The sequence below is a fragment of the Mya arenaria genome, chromosome 3 (genome assembly GCF_026914265.1).
Source record: "Mya arenaria isolate MELC-2E11 chromosome 3, ASM2691426v1".
Classification (NCBI taxonomy): Eukaryota; Metazoa; Mollusca; class Bivalvia; order Myida; family Myidae; genus Mya; species Mya arenaria.
In genome coordinates this window covers 55618420-55637982 of record NC_069124.1, presented here as the reverse complement: position 1 = coordinate 55637982, position 19563 = coordinate 55618420, and the positions used below count along the sequence as shown (strand labels likewise).

At 35.7% G+C, this 19563-nt stretch overlaps 2 protein-coding genes and 1 long non-coding RNA gene across 3 annotated transcripts in view; 2 read left to right on the top strand and 1 right to left on the bottom strand.

The window, feature by feature from the left end:
* LOC128226136 (carbonic anhydrase-related protein 10-like) overlaps positions 1–4694 on the bottom strand; it is a 111434-nt gene extending 106740 nt beyond the window's left edge. Inside the window, exon 1 of the mRNA XM_052936028.1 lies at positions 4517–4694. Coding sequence (XP_052791988.1) covers positions 4517–4694 — 178 coding nt within the window. The remainder of the gene's footprint in view (positions 1–4516) is intronic.
* The window catches only part of LOC128228779 (uncharacterized), a 33494-nt gene continuing 16319 nt past the window's right edge, over positions 2389–19563 (top strand). Inside the window, exons 1-5 of the mRNA XM_052940279.1 lie at positions 2389–2449; positions 9767–9932; positions 14391–16238; positions 17763–17802; positions 18682–19023. Of these exons, the coding sequence (XP_052796239.1) occupies positions 9768–9932; positions 14391–16238; positions 17763–17802; positions 18682–19023 (2395 nt within the window). The 5' untranslated portion in view covers positions 2389–2449; position 9767. The remainder of the gene's footprint in view (positions 2450–9766; positions 9933–14390; positions 16239–17762; positions 17803–18681; positions 19024–19563) is intronic.
* LOC128228780 (uncharacterized) lies at positions 3750–4739 on the top strand. Its single transcript, XR_008259981.1, has 3 exons — positions 3750–3913; positions 4151–4278; positions 4487–4739. It is a non-coding gene; the product is annotated as an uncharacterized LOC128228780 (long non-coding RNA).

Below are 19563 nucleotides of genomic sequence, written 5' to 3'. Positions count from 1 at the left end.
GTCTGATTATCACAAAACATGTCACAAAGGATGCATGTTTTTCTCCAGAAAAAATGAACCCCAAAACCAAATAAAACTTTTGAAAGATCTAAATTATTGTCCTTCCCTGCCCACTTTTGCACTTTATTAGGTCCTTAATGTAAAATTTAAACTTGACTGTTGTAAGTTTCTAACATCTAAGGTGTTGAATGAATCAGTGTTTTTATAATTATAAAATGTACAAATCAAACGCCTTTTTCATTTATCATCTGCTTTCTGATGTCACCTTGCAAACACAACACTGCAAATTGTTTGGATTAAATTGATGTACATGACTGTTATGTTTCAAATTGTATATATTCTGTAACTGATAAATCCTTTCCGTTTTGCCATTAATTATACGAAACTAAAACATACCAACACCCGTATCATTAGTTTAATTTTAAAACGCCAGATCAAGAAAGAGCTAAGGTGTGACGATACAAGGAAAATATGATAGTAATGATAAGAGAGCTTTTTATGGGTAGTCTCGAAAAAACGTCATTGTGGACACGGCACTCTTACCGACATAACAGCCAAGCGGACAAATTGTTCTTTCTAAAATTAGCTTTAAAAAAGATGTTCGGATTTAGTTGCCAATAATTCACAAACGATAACAATTCAGAAACACCCGTCACAAATCAATAGATAGTTGCTTTTATCAACGAACAAAAAGCCCTATATATATATATATATATCGTCGAAGCTATTGTCTATCACAAGTATTCTGGCTCAAATAATCATTCACCTCTCTCAACTTGGGAAATCAAACGAGCGTTCGCATATGTTTATTGATTTCTAACATCAAACTGAAAACTTATCTCAAAGTTTACTTATAATTTAGATTGATGATATAGTTATAATTTAGTGTGTTTTGTCAAATAATAGATAACAAAATAATAAAATCTTTATATCAAATCAAAGTAGTCGACTTAAGTTGGCTTCTTCTTATGATTTGCCGATTTGTACGGACATTAAATGTCTTCTAACAAATTGTTTCATTGTTTCAGACAGAGGTTTGTGATGTCAACAAAAGAACTGAATAACCTAAGAAAAGTACAAATCCGACAATGATTATACATTATGTATCTTAAATTTGGATAGATGGATCCATATTGCTTGTAAAGCAATGTTGCCTTTGCTATAAACATTAGATGAAAGAGATATTGTAAAAATATTAAGAGGCTGAAAAGAGGATCTATCTCAACTTGGGATCATTCTAAACAAGCTACTGGTCTATTCCTTGATTAAAAAATATCAAATGTAACATAAAGTGAAGGTCTGAAATGAAGTAAACTCGCACATAATGCACGAGTTGATAAATTTTATTAGCTACAACCGTGTAATCAATTGTTAAGAACAAGCGAAAACCATTTTTACGTAATACCTGTTTACTGATATATGTTTTTGTTATGAACTTGTTATTTCTGCCCACGAAAATCTTGAATCTAAAAAGTAAACATTAGGAATTTGCTAAGAATAAAACAAGACAAGAGTAGTGGAGGAGTTTATATCTGGAAATTCGAAATCGTTATATTTGCCTTATATTCGACAATATTCCTGGAGGGCTTGATTGTAGTATTTCCACAGAAAAGTAGTATTTCCACAGAAAAGGTTTTTCACAACGGACAAGCAATTGTTGTCGTATAACAATCTCAATATTGCTAGCCTGTATTACATAATTGTGTTACAAGGTTCAAATGGCGTGTATTCATACTTAATCTTGTCGTGACTGTTCATGAACTTGTGTTTAGAACTACGAGATCGAGGACTATCAGAATGAAAATAAGAAATATTTTATATGATAGATCAACAAGGTATAAAACACGCAAGATCTGGATTAAACAATGAAGTAGATATTAAACATATAAGAGCTTTCCTGGCCATTGTTTTAACTGTACAAGTCGGCATAGAAAGAGCGCTGGAATTCTTAGTCTCACTCGGGCTAAAAAGAAGGTCGATGCAAATATTTACAGACTGCCAGAGCGCAATTCACACAGCATTCACTATTACTGAGGTTTCTACAAAAAACATTGAAACTCACGTACAGTACTTGGCATAAAATCACATTACATTTTGTCAAATATTGATGAATATGGGAATAATTTGAAAGTGCCACAGGATACCGGTGATCTAATTTATAAGAGGGATCAAGGCAAGTAGATTAAGATCAATAAACAGAGGTTGTGTACTTTACACAGTTTTTTCTGTTGTTGTTTTCTTTTATTTGTTTTTTTTTGGGGGGGGAGGGGGGGGGGGGGGGTCACTTATAGAAGGCTTAAACTATAGGACGTACATTGTGTACAGCACCGAGACGATAACGACGATTGAAGTCGACAGCACATCGGCGACAACAAACCCATAATTCGATAAAGTACCGAATCCAGAAGATTTCACAATTTTATCAACAGTTGTTTTGCTCGAAATTAAGGTAAATATTCTGTCATTCTGTCTGCTCGATATTTCTTGCATTCATTCCATTTCAGATGCCGGAGAGTACGGATCACTTTATATAATAATATAAGTAATATTCAGGTGAACACTTGGTAGATCCACAGTGATTTGATGGGAATGAACTCCAGCTTTGGTACACAGGTTCCCGGTGCGTTGTTTTGACCTCCACACCCCCCCCCCCCCCCCCCCATCTCAGGGTTCTCAATAAGTTTCAGTTGAACCGTCTCAAAGAGTAAAGTAACCGACCTGCTTCTACTTATTCTATTTAAAATTCATTTAGTTTTCCAAATTTTAACCGGCCCAATTGCCATTTGAACCATCCATTTTGGCCGGCAGCCGGTTCTTATTGAGAACACTGCCATCTACTACCCCCCGCCCCCTCTACAACTCACATTTTTTCCTTATCTCTCAAAAATATCCAGATATTGTTTAAACATCATAATATGACATTACATCCAACTTCTGACGATTTCCCATCTGTGAGTGTGACAATTTTAGTCTAAAATTATAGACGTGGTATACGGAATTCTTCCAATCCCTAAAGTCTAAACGGGTTTGTGCAAAAAACGGGGGGTGTTTTAAAAAATATTGAAATTGTATTAGGTGAAGTATTTTATGATTTAAATTGATCATAAAGGTTTATATTCATATTTTACCATGTAACTGATGTTATTTTGCACAAAACAAGGATTTAATGCATCAAACACATTATTTACCTTTCCAATAAAACGAAAGTTGACTGACGCAGACAACAATTATGCCAAGCGGAACAACTCGACCCAATCGTTATAACTCGGCCACCTCCGACAAGCTTCGAGATAGACCTATGTCGACGGTAGCTCAAGCCGGCATAAATTTATTGGGTTCTGTTGTTTATGCCAAGTGATAACAACAAGTCTGCAATAAATATCCAAGATATTTATTTATGAAAATAAGGCATGACTGTAGTCACAGGGCTCATCCTACCAGGCGACTTAGGCGATTAAGTCGCCCTGCCCGCGGCAACTTCGCTATTTTCTAAGATCAAAGCGAAGTCAACTTCGCCGACTTTTTCAAAGATCAAAAAGTCGATATCGCTAAGAACTAATGCTTGTCAAAACAGAGCGACTCCGCCTTCCGCCTGTCAGCTCGATTGACAAACAGCCAATCGTGTTAAACCTAGTAAATATGCTCCTTTGACTTCGACCAATGAGAACGCTTGTTTTATTCAATCGAGGCACGTGTTTGCACCATTGACTTTGTGTACATGCGCTACGTCATCGATGTAATAAAATTGTAAGGGATTAATATGCCGATGTTTGTAAAAGTCAATTTGGGCCAATTAGGATTTATACTTTATGACAATAGCGGTTTAAATGATGTGCACTGATGACAAATGAACTTAATTGGGTGTGATTACTGCGAAGTTAGCGAGAAGGGCAAGTGCGAATCACAGTTCCAGGTTTGTTGTTTTTTTTATTTCAGAAATGTTTCCATTATTTTTTCTTCGATCGGTTCACATCAATATTCTATATATGAGATATTTTGCATTCTGTTTAATAGTAATCATGCTTTCTACGTGGCTTCTGCGGGATTCCCCAGGCCTGAAACGTAAAGCTGACGATATTGATAGCGATGACATGATCGACAGTTCAAATAAGAAATCATTCAAAAAGTTAAATTATCAAAATAATTTCAGTTGGTACAAACAAGATGCAGATAAAAAATGGCACTGCGAAGTTTGTAGATGTGCTAAGTTGGACAACGCCTAAGCCCTTGGACATGACCAACCAGCAAAAACAACCAATCATCAGAGACATGGCTTGTGTAAGTATTTATTAAAACAATAGAAGCATTGCTTAGTCCGCAGATAAATCAATTCAAAGTGGTATTAATTTTAAGGTGTCTGGTTTTATATATTTTAAAACATGTTGTAATATATGCCCAAATTATTTTAAATGACAGCTGAAAATGATGAGATACTGTGTAAATATTTTTAAAGAAATATGTGTATTTTCAGCAAAATATTTTTCAGCAAATCAGCACAAGGCCGCCTTGGAGAGACAGTTCTGCGTTCCCAGGAACCCATGAGGAAAATCGTACTGGCCAAACTGTCCAAGGATGACAAGCTTGACCCCAAGCTCCTTCAGAATGCCTACCACCTGGCTAAGCGGGAGCTCCCCAAGGAGGAATTTCAGTACCACCTCCAGCTTGCCAGGGCCATAGGTGCTGATCTTGGCCATCTCATGAATGGGCACTCACCCTCTTACACATCAAACAAGAGTGTAACTGAGTTACAAGATGCCATCATGTATCATGTATTTAAATTCTGATATATATGTATATGTGCATGATAGGTTAACTGTTTGCATGTAATAAAATGTTTGAAACTTGACTTCTTTTTAAAGGTATATACAACAAATTAATTCCAACTAAAAACAACCAGTATGACTATTTCAAAAACAATTTAAACACCTATTTAAATGCATAGAAAAGTTGTCCAGGACACACCAGAACCCACCATTTGACAATAAAAATCTCAAAATTTTCCGACCTACAGGAGGGGGAACCCCCCTCCCGCACCCTCCCCCATTCTCACTTCTCCCTAAAATTTTGGTCTAGGATGAGCCCTGAGTCAACAACTGAATATGGCAAAATGCCCAGATTACAATCAACACTATGTAAACAATACAATAAAAACAAATACAACTAACCTGCAATAAATATCCAAGATATTTATTTATGAAAATAAGGCATGACTGTAGTCAACAACTGAATATGGCAAAATGCACAGATTATAGCACTTGACATATTAAAAACAGTCATGCGTGAAAGGTTAGTTTAACATAATTATATTGATCACAGGACAGTAAGGGCAGAGATTTAGTTGAGAAATGATAAGAATTGTAAAATAGAGATCACAAGACAGTAGGGGCGGAGCTTTAGTTTTATTGTATAGTTACTACAGCAACTTGGTATCCAGAAGCAAGGCTCCTGACAAACAATCACATTTAAAGATTATCATTTATTCTCATTTTATTACAATTTCAAATACAAGTCCTGTGACACCTAGGAAATTCAATCATAACAACTCAGCCATGGCCGAAATGTTTCGATTGTTTAAAAATTGTGCCCTGAAGCCTTGCAGGTGCCGTTCATGTATATATATCGCTATGTTTTGACAGCAAGAAATGAAAAAAACACGTCAAACTCATAATTATTCGTAGGATATGACATTTTTATGTATGGAACTGATATAAAATAAAATAATCTGGTAATATTTCTTGTTTTTATGATATTTTTTAGATGTTAAATGCTTTAACCTGGAATCCCGATTGGAATAACTACCCACTTTTGATACTAAACAATTTGTACGTGAAGGATTTGCCATATCAAAAAACGTAAAAAAAATCTGTAAACGTACAATTATTTGGACTAGTGACAATATATATTATAATATACATTGTTGTAGAGGGGGCAGGGGGTAGTGGGGGGGGGGGGGGGTCGAGGTCAAAACAATGCACCGGACACCTGTGATTTGGTAGAGGCCTCTATTTATGCATTTCGAGATTTTCTGACATTGTAAAAGTGCAGTAATTCATAGTTATTTCTCGCTATATAGTTGGTAGGAGTGATCTTTGATAAATCTGAAGAAAAAAATATATATACGGTTAAATGTCACTAAGTTTTGTACAGGTCAAATGACACCAAAGCAGGAGTTCATTCCCATCAAATCACTGTGAGTAGATCCACAGTGATTTAGTGGAAATGAACTCCTGCTTTAGTGTCATTTGACCTGTACAAAATTTAGTTTTTCAATCGTAACTGTTCGGATCAAACCATAAGGACGGGGATAACATGCAAGCGTCTTTATGATCCATACTAACTTTTGGTAAAATGGTGACTGACAGAATAAAAACAAATTTGAAATGATAAGAAAATGGATTTTACTGGACTTTCATTCTCAAGCGTACATGCCTGCTGGGCTTGCTCTATTGGACAATGAACAAGCCCAAAAGACATTTTACAAGTCTGGGGCTTGTGCTAATTTCGACCACTGTGGTATTATAGTTGTATACACATTGTTACACACTTAAGGGAATATATAATCTGAACATTGTTACAAGACATGCCACTTGTAAATTGATCCATCGAAAGCTGTTGTTGAATACACAGCATTTTATCTCAGGAGTCAGTAGAAGAGTACCATAGGTCAACTGTAAATAATTTGGCAGTCATTCTTATTATTGTTTTCAGAGTATTGAATCATGGTCGCATCCTCGTATACATTCTTCACTTCAAAATCTCAAGTGCAATATTTTTACTGCCATGATTGGTTAAATTTGCCCTTCCAATTTTTAAGTAAATGTAGCAACCCCAGACCATTTTTTTAAAAGTAAAATATAGCTTATTCATGAACATCATTGAAAGCTTATAAAGACCTTTACAGAACATTTTGATTTTTTTAAATATCTTATTAAATAAAAAAGTTATGGCCTTTTAAAGTCAACGATTTCGGGCGACTTTTATCAATTTTTGCCCTTATACAATCCTATATAGCGATTCGCGAGTCGCGGAACTCATTTTTCACCATTTTTTTAATAACTTTTGTTTAAACAAAGTTATATTCATGAAACTTGGCAGTCTTGTGTGTTTTTTCTCCTCTTTCCATTTTTTTCTACTTATTTATTTCTTAAGACATAGCTTTGTACTGGGCAGTTGCCTAATTCCGGATTTTCCTAAATATTCGGAAATTGTTTAAAAAGCGTTTCGGCGACCGTGATCAATATATAATGATCACAGTCTACGCAACTGACCTCCATAGCAACAGAAACAACACAAAAGTGCAGCTATTCGAGTATAACCCCAAAATAAATACCTCTAAACTTTCGCTTTCCTAAATGTCAATATTAAGTCACGTGGGGGATGACGTCACACAGCGCGAGCTTTTATATTGAGGTTCGACGGGGTTATCTTTAAACACTAGACCTACTATACGATGTTTATGACTTATCGTCAATCACGAAATACAATGCCAATTACATATAAAGTAGATAAATTGACAATGTCATTGTTTTGTGTTGTGCAGCATTTGATATGAAAATGAAGCAAAAATGAAGCAGATTCGTACTTTCAAAATTATGCAAATTCGGACAAATTAGTAGTTCGGATACGCCGAAAATACACATACAAATACTTCATAGAAGTATAAAATTTATATACAGGTTAAACATTTACTACATGATGTTCATTTAAGTACAAATGTAGCATTTAAATATTTGAATTGACTTGATAATGTTTTCTTTGTTCTTTGAAAAAATCCGAATATTTAGGCACTGAATGCAGGTTTTTGGACGTCATTTATGCCCTTATTTCGTACTGAATATTATATTATAATTAATTGTTTTTCCTTTTATTCTTTTTCCATTTTGGTTGATATAGTACCCAACATTTTTCTATTAAAATTTCATGCATTTATGTTCAGTAAATATGACAATATTTTAAGAAAACTTCAAAATTGATCCAGAATTACCCGGTAGGCAACTGCCCAGTATAGAAAAATGAAAAAACAAACCCAAAAATAATACATATTTTTACATTTTATTAAGGTGATGAAATCGATAGTATTACTGGAAAAAACATATTTAAAATGAACTGGAATATCAAAAGAAATTATTTCAATGATAGCTTATAACTTTAATTACATTAAATAGAATTCTTCTATTGTATATGTCTTCCAGAGTTTGAGACCAGGTTGTAAGGAACATATCCACTCAACTATTTTCGCAATAGTCTGTTTGTTTTCATCGCATACTTGTGAACTTCGACCACTACACATTGTTTTAGTTTCCCATCTGGTAGAGCATTCACATGGTTAAGGTCGAAGTCTTTGGATGTGAGATTGATGTTCTCACAGAACGGTCCAGGGGGATCCATCAATGGTTACCGATGCTGATCCGAAGGGTCCATTGTGACTGTTTGCTGCCATCCTGGAATTGTTGAAGAATATATATCTATTTTATTCATGTCACATTTCATATAAATAAATGAAATGTGTGTAAGACAGTATAATGTATTTTGATTGATTGTTCAATTGGATGATAAATACTGCTCTATACTGTCTATAAATGTTGTTGACAAAACGAAAATGCAAATTATCCAAAATATGTAAAATTTATGTAAAATTCCTATCCCACATTTTATATCCGAAATCCGTACAAGTTGTCAATGTCGAAGATAAATTTGCAGCATGAATTTTCATATATGCGATAAAAATAGTTGTTCATTTGATGTAGATTTACTACTGATATAACAAACTTTACTGTACACATTGCAGTTGCTAATTCAACGAATTTACGAGTATTTTTTTAGTTGTTCATTTTTTGGTCGGGATTTTTATTTAGGGCATATAACTTTTATGGGCATTTCGTAATAACTATTACATATAAAGGCATCATTTTTGTTGTTTTCAGTACTGGATAGGATATAGATGGGTTACTTCATCATATAATATACCTAAAGTATATCTAGGGATGGAGTTATTGGTTTTCCAACGTATGTTATCATCGAGTACATTTTTGACAACATGGCGTCAAACTCTCACCTCGGGTCACGTGCTCAAGATGATGACCTTTGAACTTAAAATTAACATGCGAAAGTCATTTGTTGATGGATTTTATTTATATATATATATATATATCAAATTAAATGTCTTAATTTCAGTTGTTTAAAGGTGTTTGAATCATTGTAAAATACTCACCACGGACGGTACAGCACGCTTTTAACTTAGAGAGACGATAACTTCATAAAAAATGGCGACACAAAAATGTTTCAAAAACCAACCGGATGTTTTTTTTCTGCTCTGATTGGATCATGTGATCATATTTATTTGCATATAGATCACGTGATAGCATCTATTTTTAAAATACATTTACACTTTCGAAAATCAAAACATATACCAGTACCCTAATAAAATGCACTAATTCTAGTGGGATTATTGGCTTATCTGGGGTTGCTAGTAAATTTCATGTCGATGTCCCAAGAAAGAGAAAATAATATTATGAAACTGCCTAGCACAATTACACATTCTGCTTTCAGTGTGCCTAGAATTCCTTTCTAATGGATTGACTTTTTGAAACAAAGCTTTTTTTTTCACTAACAGGTATTCATAATTTTGTTAAGAAAATTGAAAGCATATATTAAACATGTATTTGCAAATTTTTCAAGAAATTAACTGCAAAAAAAGTCAGTTTCGGCAAAATTCTAGGTGCAGTTGCAAAATAATTTGAAGTTATTTATTTGCTCTCTGTTTCAGGATGGATTTTAGGGCTCTGGGTGTGAGGTTTGAATTTTGTCCTTGTAACCCATCTCTAGTCGAAGCAGAGGCGTCTAAAGCTGCCTCAAACAAAGAGGTCGCAACTGAACAGCTTCCAGATAGCCAATCTCCACTGGTTGGCGTAGAGACAGGTAGACCAGAAAAGGTTAGTACTTGCTTTGCTTTTGGGATAAGTTGATTAATTAGTTCGTTATTGAAATGATAAACTATACACAGGTCGGGTCCTTATAATAAGCAGTACTGTGATGTGTTTTCAAGCTCTTCAACACCCCTTCTTTGTAAAGGCCAATAAGCTGCTGTTTCGATCATGATGTAATAAAAAGTAAAAAATTTCTGAACATTTGTATATATTGCTTTGCACATGTTGGTTGGTCAGTCCGTTCTATTCGTCTGTCCCTCGGTAGACCAAAGCTTGACTGAGTAATAACTCATCAACTCCTATACCAATGGTCATCAAGCTTGACATGAAGGTTGGGCCTGACCAGAAGATGACCCCTATGGATTTTAGGGGGCATCTGTTTGAAGGTCAAGGTTACAGTGACCTTTTAAGGGGAAAAGGTTGTCAAAGCTTGTCTTAGTGATACCTCAACAATGCCTGGACCTATGGTCATCAAAATTGACATGGAGACTGGTCCTGACCAGTAGATGACCCCTTTTGATTTTAAGGGTCATGGGGTCAAATGCCAAGGTCACAGTTACATTAAATGCTAAAAGGTTGTCAAAGTGATAACTGTACCCATTGCACTCAGACTTGACTTGGAGGTAAGGCCTGACCAGTAGATGACCCCTATTGATTATCAGGTAAAAGGGCAAGGTGACCGTGACCTTGAATGCAAACTTGACAATTCCTGGATATATGGTCATCAAACTTGCTATGAAGGTTGGGTCTGACCAGTCGATGACTCCTATCTATTTAAGGGTCAGAGGTGAAGGTCACAGTGACCTTGAATACGAAAAGGATGTACGAGTGATAACTCGACAATGCCTGCACCCATGGCCTTCAAACTTGACTTGGAGGTTGGGCTTGACCAATAGATGCCCCCTTTTGATTTAAGGGATCATCAGGTCAAAGGTCAAGGTCACAGTGACCTTGAACATAAAAATCATGTCTGTGTGATAGCTGGACAATGCCTGCACCTATAGCCCTCAAACTTGACATTTAGGTTGCAGGTGACCAGTAGATGACTATGGATTTTGAGGTCAGAGGGCAAGGTCACAACTCATATTGGTCATTAAAATTACATCATATTTACATACCATAAATGACTGGGTATAAGACGATAGGGGGTATAAGACACAGGCAAAAAAAGTGTGAACTATCCGAGAAAAAAACTTTTAATCAATGTTTTGGGTTATAGGACTCATAGAAACAAATATCAAAATCATCTGCCGCGATCGGCCACCATGTTTGTTGACAGTGACGAAAAAAAAAAATTGTGAAAATGGCAATGGTTATTTTTAAAACCATACAATACTAATACAATGTAAATTATGTTTCATTGTTTATTCGTTTCATGTTATATATAAAACATAACAAATTATTTAAAATTTGTAGCTGGATGGCACTGAAAAGTACCTTTTATGACAATTTGTAAGATTTCTTTCTGACAGTATATCGTAAACACTAACCTGTCGAGAATGAAAAATTTAGTAATGCAAAACCTTATATTGTACGGGTTTGTTCACAATAGGTCACACCTACAAAAAGAATAAAGAATGTGGCAAAGTGCAAAACCATTATCGCAACATTTTGTAATATTGATATGTTAAACAGCTTTTAAGGTAGTGCGAGTTTTTCACACCGTATCGTACAACTGACCACAGCTTTGCTTCTTTATATGCATGTTTAATTATTGTTATATTCAAAATAATATTGAATAATTCTAATAATTTTAATCATACAATATTTTTTTTTTATTATAAACGTCTTACGATATACCGTATCCCGATCTTCAACTGCAGTCTTAACCCGTAAATACTCGATTGATATGACGAGAGTAACATCCCTTTCTACATAAATCTAAACAACAACCCGGCCTGAAATAGACCTCAGAAAATAAGCTTGTAACTGGTTATATAGTAATAACTCAACAATCCTTGATGTATGCCCACTCGACATGAGGGTTGAGCCGGACCAGTAGATGACCCCTATTGATTATAGGGGTCAAAGGTCAAGGTCACAGTGATTAAAGAATTTTAAAGCTTGTCCTATTGATAACTCAACAATGCCTAGGCCTATAATCATCAAACTTACATGGAGGCTGGGCCTGACCATTAGATGACCCCTTCTGATCTTAGGGGTCATCAGGTTCAACGGTCAAGGTCACAGTGACCTTGATTGATAAAAGGTTGTCAGAGTGATATCTCAACAATGCCTGCACCAATGGTCCTCAAATTTGACTTGGAGGTTGGGCCTGACCAGTAGTTGACTCTTATTGATTTTGGGGGTGACCTTGAATGATAAAAGGTTGTCCAAGTGATAACTTGACAATGCTTGAACCCATGGCCCTTAAAGTTGCTTTGGAGGTTGGGCCTGACCAGTTGATGAACCCTATTTATTTAAGGGGTCATCAGGTCAAAGGTCAAGGTCACAATGACCTTGAAGGCAAACTCAACAATTCCTTCAACAAGGTTGCAGTGACCTTCAACACGAAATGTTAACAAAGCTTCTCACGGTGATATCTCAACAGTGCCTGGACCTATGATCATCAAACTTGACATTGAGACTGGGCCTGACCCTATTGATCTTAGGAGTCATCAGATCAAAGGTCAAGGTCACAGTGACCTTGAATGCAAAACTGTTGTTCCAGTGATGTGTAAAGAATGCCAGCACCCATGGCCCTCAAACTTGACTTTGGTATTGGGACTGACCTGTAGATGACCCCTTTTGATTTTGGGGGTCATCGGGTCAAAGGTCAAGGTCACAGCGACCTTGAACGCAAAAAGCTTGTCTTTGTCATAACTTGACAATGCCTGCACCCATGGCCCTCAAACTTGACATTTAGGTTTTGGGTGACCAGCTGATGACTGTTATGGTTTTTAAGGTCATAGAGTCAAAGGTCATGGTCATCTTGAATGGTCATAATCTTGAAACTGCTTCAAATGAATCCAATGTCAAATCTGCTGTCATTTCAGTCAATGCATATTTCATTCAATTGTCCAAATAATCCTGACAACATGGCGCTCAGGGAGGGCATTATGTGTGACAAACATCTCTTGTTAAACTTTCATCTACAAGTCATGTACGAAAATGACTTTTCCCTCTTTTCTTTTTTTTGAAGAAGCTTTTTTGGTTAAAATTATTTATTCCAACATTAAACTTCTTTAAATTGTCTTTTTCCCACGAATAAAAGTATTTCACAAGAAAAAAACATTTAAAAATGATGATGCAAAATTATTATAAGCACTAATGAATTGTTATGTAAGAAAAAATATTATTTATAAGTAGAAAATGCAAACTGACGATTAACATGCTCTTTCCAGCAATTTACAGTCACTTGATCTTGTCATTGAATAACATTGTACATTTAGTATGGAGTCAAAACCAATTTAGTTCAACACTATGTTCAAGTGATAGGTAAAAACTCACCAGTTCTCCATCGTGGTCAAATAAACTGCACAAAAATTGAAAGGTTCATCCATTATTGTCTGCATAAATGTACTTCCAGTGCACCGGTTCAAATTCAAAATGGCGGCTTATTGTTGTCTTTCAGCTGTGTTTACAAATTTGGTCAGGGATTAAGACAGCTAATGAACTTTTTATTGCTGTAGAGGATAGAAATCCCATCAAATATTGATCAAACAGCTATCAGCCAATGTGTTTCATTTTCACACTGTCTAAGAGCGGAGTTCGGCATATCTTGCAAACCAAATTAATAATAAAGACTCCAGGCATTTGTTCAGTCTTTTATTAGCTGTGGAAATTAATTTACTTGTAAATGACTATATAATAAAATGCTAATCAATTATATATGTAGAGCATGGTTATTAAAATAGAAGTTGTATGAGAAAAATATTTCTTATCAAAGCCCAATGAAAATATTTCAGAACAATTTTAAATGTTTGGGTTCATGAAAAAAAATTCATTTGTTCTTCAACACCTAGTAAGAGTATTTTATGAACATTTCTTGAACCACATACGACTGATCAGGTTCCTGAAATTTAAAACATCCTGTAAATGAACTGCTCTTCAATAGTTCATGAACCTATGTTCATGAACCATTCATGAACATTAGTTCATGAATCTTGCCAATTATATTTCATGAATTGATCAAGAACAATTCATGAACTGTTTGTGAAGTTCATGAACCATTCATGAATTCATGAACTTCGACTCGCAGGGGATATTCTCATAAAGGAGATACTTAAGAAGTTAATTTTTGTGTTGTTTCTCCTGTCAGTAAAACATTGGTTACAATTTTGAAAGTTAAAACAATGTCAGAGGTTTCTGAAAAAACACCCTTTGCACTTTCTTTTTTCAGCCATTGCCAAATGAACATATGTTTAATGTTTTGCAATATGTTTAGCCCTTACTTCATTTGTTGTTCCCATATATTTAAATTAAATTTCCATAACTGTTATTTATATGTGTCTTTTTTTACAGATTATTATATGTGACGAGAAGTTGTTAGATGAGCTGCTTGAAAAGAGTTTTACGTACAGGGCATCATTTAATGATGATGTTAAAGCCACTAATGACATTAACACCACTTTAGCCGATGAAAAAGCTAATGACATATATACCACTGTGATTGAAGAAAAGGCTGCTGATGACGCTAATGCCGCTTTGGACATTGTAAAGGCTAATGACTTGAAAGCATATGTGGGCGGCGAAAAGGCTGACAGCATTAAAGCATCTGTGGTTGGTAAAAAGACTCATGATATTGAATCATCTGAGATTGGAGAAAAGGCTACTTTGGGTGGTGAAAGGGCTGATGACCCTAATTCCACTGTGGAAGTTGAAAGAGCTGATGATGCTAACGCCAGTGTGCTAGGTGAAATGGAGCATGACATTAACACTACTATGGCTGGTGAAAATGCTAATGCCGCTCAAGCCACTGTGGAAGTAGGAAAGGCAGATGACGTTAACACCACTATAGCCGATGAAAAAGCTAATGACATAAATACCACTGTGGTTGAAGAAAAGGCTGCTGATGATGCTAAAGCCGCTTTGGACATTGTAAAAGCTTATGACTTTAAAGCATATGTGGGCGGTGAAAAGGCTGACAACATTAAAGCATCTGTGGTTGGCAAAAAGACTGATGATATTAAATCATCTGAGATGGGTGAAAAGGCCACCTTGGGTGGTGAAAGGGCGGAGGACCCTAATTCCACTGTGGAAGTTGAAAGGGCTGATAATGCTAACGCCATTGTGCTAGGTGAAATGGAGCATGACATTAACTCTACTATGGTTGGTGAAAATGCTGATGCCACTCACGCCACTGTGGAAGTAGGAAAGGCTGATGATGTTAACACCACTTTAACCGATGAAAAAGCTAATGACATAAATACCACTGTGGTTGAAGAAAAGGCTGCTGTTGACGCTAACGCCGATTTGGACATTGTAAAGGCTAATGACTTGAAAGCAAATGTGGGCGGTGAAAAGGCTGACAATGTTAAAGCATTTGTGGTTGGCAAAAAGACTGATGATATTAAATCATCTGAGATTGGTGAAAAGGCCACTTTGGGTGGTGAAAAGGCTGATGACCCTAATTCCACTGTGGAAGTTGAAAGAACTGTTGATGCTAATGCCAGTGTGCTAGGTGAAATGGAGCATGACATTAACGCTACTATGGTTGGTGAAAATGCTGATGCCGCTCACGCCACTGTGGAAGTTGGAAAGGCTGATGATGTTAACACCACTTTAGCCGATGAAAAAGCTAATGACATAAATACCACTGTGGTTGAAGAAAAAGCTGCTGATGACGCTAACGCCACTTTGGACATTGTAAAGGCGAATGACTTTAAAGCATATGTGGGCGGTGAAAAGGCTGACAACATTAAAGCATCTGTGGTTGGCAAAAATACTGATGATATTAAATCATCTGAGATTGGTGAAAAGGCCACCTTGGGTGGTGAAAGGGCTGATGACCCTTACTCCACTGTGGAAGTTGAAAGGGCTGATGATGCTAACGCCATTGTGCTAGGTGAAATGGAGCATGACATTAACGCTACTATGGTTGATGAAAATGCTGATGCCGCTCACGCCACTGTGAAAGTTGAAAGGGCTGATGATGCGAACGCCAGTGCACTAGGTGAAAGGGAGCATGACATTAACGCTACTTTGGTTGGTGAAAATGCTGATGCTGCTCACGCCACTGGGGAAGTTGGAAAGGCTGATAACGTTAACACCACTTTAGCCGATGAAAAAGCTAATGACATAAATAGCACTGTGGTTGAAGAAAAGGCTGCTGATGACGCTTTTTGCAAGAAAGCTGTGTTCACAATTTTAGTAAGTACTTCTAGATAATTTTTGTAGTAATATGGTAACATTTTATTGGTTTAAAAAAAACAGTTATAATAAAGAAGAATTGGGTTGGGGGTTCTGCATTTATATTAAACCATTTATTGATATAAACTTATAATTCCACATTAGACAATGTTTTTTTAAATGTTTTATAGAGAGGTATCAGCAAAAAGTGTAGAGGTTATTATTAGGCATGCTTTTCTGACACTTTGTAGCAAGCAGTTTCTTTAAAGACCCAAATCAAAATCACCGATTTCAGTATAGTGTTTATGCACCAGTCAATTGTAAACACGGCCCCCCAGGTCCGGGGGTATACCGGGGATAGGCGGGTAAATGGGCCGTGTTTTTACCTTCCAGGTGGCCCCGCAGTGCCCAGTGAATGCGGTGGTTTTGTCTTCATGCAAAATATAGCGGGAAATGGGCCTTACCTTGGGTGCGGGGCATTTGGTGGGGATTTTAGCTCATCCCCGCAGGGTGGGGATTTTACCCGGGGTTGGCTGGACCGAAAGTCAAAGTCCCCGCTATTCCCCGGACCTGGGTGGACCGTGGTTACAATTGACTTAGGTGAATTAAGTTATCAAATGAATTACTTAGCGTAATGGTAATTGTCCATGCCCTGAGGTAGTTTGTTTTGCATAGAGTTACCTGGAAGTAGAGTAAACTTTCTTGTCTTAAACAGAAAGCTTTGAAAATATTCTTGTCTAAAACAGAAAGGTTTGGAGCTAACATATTTGGTGTGTAACATTGGCTGGTGATCCTCTACCAATTTGTCTTTGGGTTCAAAATTTACCATTGATGCATATAGGGCTGTAACGATTCATCGGTGCATCGTAAAATCGCGATTTGATACTTGTGTTTTATCTAAACAAACATTTTTTACTTTGATATCAAAGGAAAACACCAATGCAAAAGGTAAACAAAAGACATATAAATAATACTCGTTTAATAACAATATATATAATATGCTCAACAATTAACATTTAACAAAGAGGCAAAACTAAATGAACAATTTTCATTTAATAAAAATATGATCAACCATTAATGAAAATGGCAAACATTAACAAATAATATTCATTTAATAATATAGCAAACAATTTACAAAATAATAAAAACATTAAAAATATAGTTTTGGTAAGGATAATATACTCAACAATTTACAAAATAGGCAAACATTAAAGTCCTACATAAAAAAAAAAAATATATATATATAAGTGTATCGTGAATCGCTTACTCCGTATCCTGATACGTATCGTATAGTGAATTAAGTGATGATACACAGCCCTATATGCGTATGCAATATGAGTGCGGTATCATCCGTAGGCCTACTGATATTTATAACTGGGGCTTATCCGTTTAAGGCAGGGAATGTTGCTTTGTCAAGTTGAAAGTTGTGATCTAGAATGGTTTTTAGTTATATATGTGTTAATCATAATTTTATATTATTGATCAAAAGTAAGGTTTGAAAATTTGATCAAATGCAAAATTAATGGCCTGTTTTTTTCTATTCAGATTTTGATTTTCTACATGACATGTGCGGCTGCAGTCCAAGGTATGCTTGTTGTGTACTTCTTATATAGAAGAAGTTTAAGATTATATTTCATTGTTGTGGAATGTTTTTGGCATTGACTTGTAGTGTTGTATTTGGAATTGATCCTTGGGCCTTTAGGTCTTGGTGAAATCTAGGGCTATTTGCGAGTGCTTTAGTGGGTTTAAAGATATAATTGCACTTGGCTGCCTTTATTTAGAACCGTTATGACTCATTTCTAAGATGTCCATAACTTCATGTTAAATGATTTCTAAAAAAAATAACATTTTTATTTCAAAGAACTCTTTGAACATAGATAGCCATTTATTTCCTGTAATACCTTTGTCACGCTCAACATGCAGCCGACATGAGACCTGTTAAACTTACTTTCTTTGGTACCTCTTTATTCTATTATGCTTTGTGCTTCATATGTAACAACATAAAGTCATTAGGGCATTTATTTGAAATATCATGTTTTGATCGCTGGATATTAAATGTAGTGAATAAAGAGATTTAAAGATCAGACTTTGTAAAGCTTGCTACATACTAGAATGACTGAATGTGGGGCTCAAAGAATATCACACTGTATACCAAGACCACAATTGTCTCATTTTCTCACTGTTTTATAATAACCTTCCCCAAGCCGTTTTATTTCGCTGGCACCAGGGCGTTTGCATTCTGAAATCAGAGCCATCAGGGTGCTTGAATCCCGAAGTGCGTCCATTTTGACCAGGGTGGCTTGTATATTTGTCTATGAAGTACATACAATATAATGCACATGATATTAAGTGTACTGTCTGTTTCGATGATTAAGAATAGTTAGTTTTAAGGTAAATAAGTTAAAATTAAGGTTAACTTTTAATATCTTTGTTTCAATTGTTTTTTGGTTTGTTTTTTTTTCAGAACAAGAGATGTGCACTGTTGAAGTTCCCAATGGCCTTGTAGAAATTTCTGTCTCTTCCTACGAAGAGAGGGAAATCTTCAATTTCGGTTTTGATGGAGTTGACATTGGCAACTGCGATACATTTTTCGATGGTCCAGTAATGCTTAATGATACATTTGAAAAAACATTTAACATATCTTTGACTCGTGAATGGTGCATTTTCTCTATCATCCATTTCAATGTATCCCAGGCTATTGTCACCATCTCTTCCGAAGCTAGGGCTTTGAAAGAATGGCTGATTAACGGAAAAAACTACCCAAGTTGCAAGCTGGACCCTTCGAAACTGACTGTTCTCCTCAAAGGTTAGTTCATGTAAGAAGTTCAAGTAGCCAGTGGTAAGTTTCATAAACGACCATACATTAGAAACTTTCAAGTGAACATCGCTCTTCCTTAAAGTCTAGTTTTAGGTCAGAACAGATCTTGAGAATTGTTTCACTTAGAACCATGAAACAACTTGACCATAACAAAATTGATTTGGTGGTATATTATAAGTTCAAAGGTCAACCTTAAAATAATGTGATGTATGACCAAAAGTCTTAAGTGGTGTGTTGTCTTCACCATTATATGACCCTTCTTGTTTTTGAGGTCAACAGGTCAAAGGTAAAGCTCACTGTCAACAGTCTTTGAAAACAGGTGCATTTTTAGTGAAAATCACATTTGTTTGGCATATTGGCCCAAAGAGGCTCAGCTTTTGAGAAAGATTTTTTTTTAAACCCCAAAGCTTGGAGAATATAAATTAACATTTTAAATCAAATTAAAAAAATATTCACTTACCACAAAATATGCATAGTATTGTCATTTATAGAGCAACAATTATCATTATTGCATTTTAATAATAATAA